The following is a 4172-nucleotide window of genomic DNA, read 5'->3' as shown; positions in this document are numbered from 1 at the left end:
GTTTGCGAGGGACCTGGTTCCCCGAGGCTGCAGTCTTTTTTCTTGGACTGAACGCCCCGCGGGACCGTTCCCTCCACTTTCCCCGCACTCGCGCAGCGCACCGCCAGCACACACAGCGCTGGGGCCCGCATCGCCGGGCACCACACGCGCCTCCGGCTTGAGAAGCCAGTCACCGAGATCCGGAGCGGGAACGAGATGTAAACACGGAGTGGGAACACGCAGCCCGATCTGAGAAGGCGGCGCGAGAGTAGACACAGCCTGCGCCAGGCGGTTCTTATTTATCCAGCACTTACACTCCAGGGCAAGCGGGCCCAGGCAGCGCACTCTTCCAGAAGGATGCACTGGCGCAGAGCCTGGACCTGCTGAAGCGGGAAGGCGGAGCTAGGGCTGGGGGCGGAGCTTTCACACGCGCACCCTCGCTTCCCTCCGTCCCGCGACACAGCAACTGGGTCTCCAGCCGCCACTCCGGGTTTATTTGTTTACAAGCGGTTACGTCAGCTCCTCCCTCTCTTCCCTGTCTCTGGACCCGCCTCCTGGACTCTTTTCCCGCCCCTTTCGGCTCCGAACCGGCTTGCGTCACAATGGTGCGATATTCGGATTGGCTGGAATCGTCCGTCACGCTCCAGCTACGCCACTTCCTTTTCGTGGCACTATAAAGGGTGCTGCACGGCGCCTGCATCTCTTCGCCCCTCGGAGCTGGAAATGCGACTGTTGGGATATTCGGATGCTGGGGAGCTGGAGGCGGAGGCGGCTGGGGCGGTCCGAGCGATGTGACCAGGCCGCCATCGCTCGTCTCTTCTTGTCTCCTGCCGCCTCCTGTCTCGAAAATAACTTTTTTAGTCTAAAGAAAGAAAAAAAAAAAGTAGCCGTCCGCTCCTCACGCCTTCTCTTCCTCTCAGCCTTCTGCCCGGTGAGGAAGCCCGGGGTGGCCGCTCCGCCGTCGGGGCCGCGCCGCCGAGCCCCGGCCGCCCCGGGCCGCCCCCACACGCCGCCCCCATGCATCCCTTCTACACCCGGGCCGCCACCATGATAGGCGAGATCGCCGCCGCCGTGTCCTTCATCTCCAAGTTCCTCCGCACCAAGGGGCTCACGAGCGAGCGACAGCTGCAGACCTTCAGCCAGAGCCTGCAGGAGCTGCTGGCAGGTGAGCAGGGCGAGGGCGTCGGAGGGACGCGGGCCCCACATCCCCAGGTCAGAGTCCGGCCGTCGGGGCTGCGGGAACTTCGGCAGCGCCCCGGGGCCGGTCGCGCTTGGGTCCGGCCGCGGGACCGGTGTGGTCGCGCTTGGTGGCAGCTAAGAGCGGCTGCCCGAGGCTTTGGGGGCTGGACGGAGGGCGCCCCCTCCCCCCAGCTGGCAAAACGGAGTGGAGAAGAGAACACGCACAACAAAGAAACTTAAGCCCACCGAGGCGGGAGCTGCGGTCCGAGGACCGTCGGCGGATTTGGGGACAAAGGAGCCGCGGGGCTGGGGTGGGTTCGACGCCCCCTTCCCTCAGTCCTCTCCAACCGTTGCGTGGTCGGCGGCCCAGCCCCGGGGTGGGAAGCCGCGCCACTGCCCCGGAGCCAGCTCAGAACGGACGTGCAGTCTCCCCGCGCCTCCTGCTCCTGCCCATTAATCATCGGATTTGTCACCGGCACAATTACAGCCCTTCCCAGAGCGTGGTTTAGGGTTGCTTGTTTTTCTTCCCTTCGGGGTTAACAGTCCGGTGGCGCTTCTCATCTCCAAAGCCATCAACTCCATTGTGTGCATCTGGGGTGGGGTGGAGAAAGTAAACAGTTTCTCGCCTGGCCATAGGTGCCACTGGCTTCCCGGCTGGCCGAGGCTGCGCGCCTGATTCCTGTTTTGGCGGCTCAACCAGTTGGTTCCTGGAGATTGTTTTGTCCCGTACTACTGTGTTATTTCTAAAACCCTGCCCGCTTTTTCTCCATCCCCGCACATACACAACAACGGATGCAATCCTGGACATTTTAAAAAGTTAATAGTTTTCATTTTCGCTCCTCAAGGGAGCCTGGGGTAGGAGGAAACCAAACCACACTGGGAGCTAACGATCCTAAGCGTTGTTTCTCTGTTCTTCTTTTTTTCTATAGAACATTATAAACATCACTGGTTCCCAGAAAAGCCATGCAAGGGATCGGGTTACCGTTGTATTCGCATCAACCATAAAATGGATCCTCTGATTGGACAGGCAGCACAGCGGATTGGACTGAGCAGTCAGGAGCTGTTCAGGCTTCTCCCAAGTGAACTCACACTCTGGGTTGACCCCTACGAAGTGTCCTACAGAATTGGAGAGGATGGCTCCATCTGTGTGCTGTATGAAGCCTCACCAGCAGGAGGTAGCACTCAAAACAGCACCAACGTGCAAATGGTAGACAGCCGAATCAGCTGTAAGGAGGAACTTCTCTTGGGCAGAACGAGCCCTTCCAAAAACTACAATATGATGACTGTATCAGGTTAAGATATAGTCTGTGGATGGATCATCTTATAATGATGGATAAATTTGATTTTTGCTTTGGGTGGGCTCCTCTTGGGGATGGATTATGGAATTTAAACCATGTCACAGCTGTGAAGATCTGGCACAAGATAGAGTGGTAAAAAAAAAAAATTTTAAGTGACGGTGCCATAGTTTGGACAGTACCTTTCAATGATTAATTTTAATAGCCTGTGAGTCCAAGTAAATGATCACTTTATTTGCTAGGGAGGGAAGTCCTAGGGTGGTTTCAGTTTCTCCCAGACATACCTGAATTTTTACATCAGTCCCTTTAAAGAAAATCTGTGTTTCAAAGAACCTTTCTCTGCAGTAAATCTCGCAGAGAAATTTGCACTATTACACTTGAAAATTGTTACTGTTAACCTTTTTGGCAGCTCAATAGGAAAGCTGAACGTTTTAAACATGGTAGTACTGGAAATTTTACAAGACTTTTACCTAGCACTTAAAATATGTATAAATGTACATAAAGACAAACTAGTAAGCATGACCTGGGGAAATGGTCAGACCTTGTATTGTGTTTTTGGCCTTGAAAGTAGCAAGTGACCAGAATCTGCCATGGCAACAGGCTTTAAAAAAGACCCTTAAAAAAGACACTGTCTCAACTGTGGTGTTAGCACCAGCCAGCTCTCTGTACATTTGCTAGCTTGTAGTTTTCTAAGACTGAGTAAACTTCTTATTTTTAGAAAGTGGAGGTCTGGTTTGTAACTTTCCTTGTACTTAATTGGGTAAAAGTCTTTTCCACAAACCACCATCTATTTTGTGAACTTTGTTAGTCATCTTTTATTTGGTAAATTATGAACTGGTGTAAATTTGTACAGTTCATGTATATTGATTGTGGCAAAGTTGTACAGATTTCTATATTTTGGATGAGAAATTTTTCTTCTCTCTATAATAAATTGTTTCTTATCTTGGCATTTTAATCAATCTCTTGTCATGATTATAGAGGTTTAGCTAAAAGTATTTTTTCTTAGAAGACAGGTTCTATAAACTATGTGAATATCAGTTGCACACTGGTCATGCTGAAAAAACATTTGATGAGGAATTAAGATGCTCTGTATATACATATTTAGGTGTTAGAGGCAACACAGGAATAACATGCTTTAAAAATTCTAAAGTCAAAACATGGACACATTCACAGGCTAAGGATCTCATGAAATAAGGATGAGAGACCACGGTAGCATCTACCAAAAATGTGATAACTCAAAAGGATTACATTTCATTGCTTCCCTGTTGAAGTGAAGATAGAAATGTTCCATTCTGACCCACCTTTGAAAAAACAATTACTTTGCCCCATGGATTCCTTGTTCAATTAGAAATTTCCCGGGGCAGGTGACCCATAGTCTTAAAGAACAGGCTAAACACTACAGAGAGATTGGTTGCTTTTTGCTTTTCATCACTTGCAAGATTTACATAAAAATCACGTAAGCTGGAATTCAACAAAAGGTACGTTTATGAACTTTTATTCTCAAAAGTTGAAATGCTGACTTCCTCGATTCCTCATTTTCAGACTTTTATTTCAGATAAATACTAAGAACCTAAGTGAACCTTGATAATGCTGTAGTGTAGGTTAGTCCACTACCCCATATAATAGAAAGACTTGCTGTTTCGTTGTAGAGGATAACAGCGTTTTTCAGTGGAAATTGAAAGTGGAAAAATTGAATTTTGCTGTACACAGTTAACATAC

At 49.9% G+C, this 4172-nt stretch overlaps 1 protein-coding gene across 1 annotated transcript; it reads left to right on the top strand.

Annotated features, from left to right (window-relative positions):
- The first annotated feature begins 280 nt into the window (after positions 1–280).
- On the top strand, positions 281–3408 carry BTG1 (BTG anti-proliferation factor 1). Its single transcript, XM_010383938.2, has 2 exons — positions 281–1144; positions 2088–3408. The coding sequence occupies exons 1-2, from the start codon at positions 997–999 to the stop codon at positions 2453–2455; spliced, it is 516 nt and encodes a 171-aa protein (XP_010382240.1). The 5' UTR covers positions 281–996; the 3' UTR covers positions 2456–3408.
- The last annotated feature ends 764 nt before the right edge of the window (positions 3409–4172 follow it).

This window comes from Rhinopithecus roxellana, chromosome 10 (genome assembly GCF_007565055.1).
Source record: "Rhinopithecus roxellana isolate Shanxi Qingling chromosome 10, ASM756505v1, whole genome shotgun sequence".
In the NCBI taxonomy this organism is placed as follows: domain Eukaryota; kingdom Metazoa; phylum Chordata; class Mammalia; order Primates; family Cercopithecidae; genus Rhinopithecus; species Rhinopithecus roxellana.
This window is presented reverse-complemented; position numbering and strand designations above follow the sequence as displayed.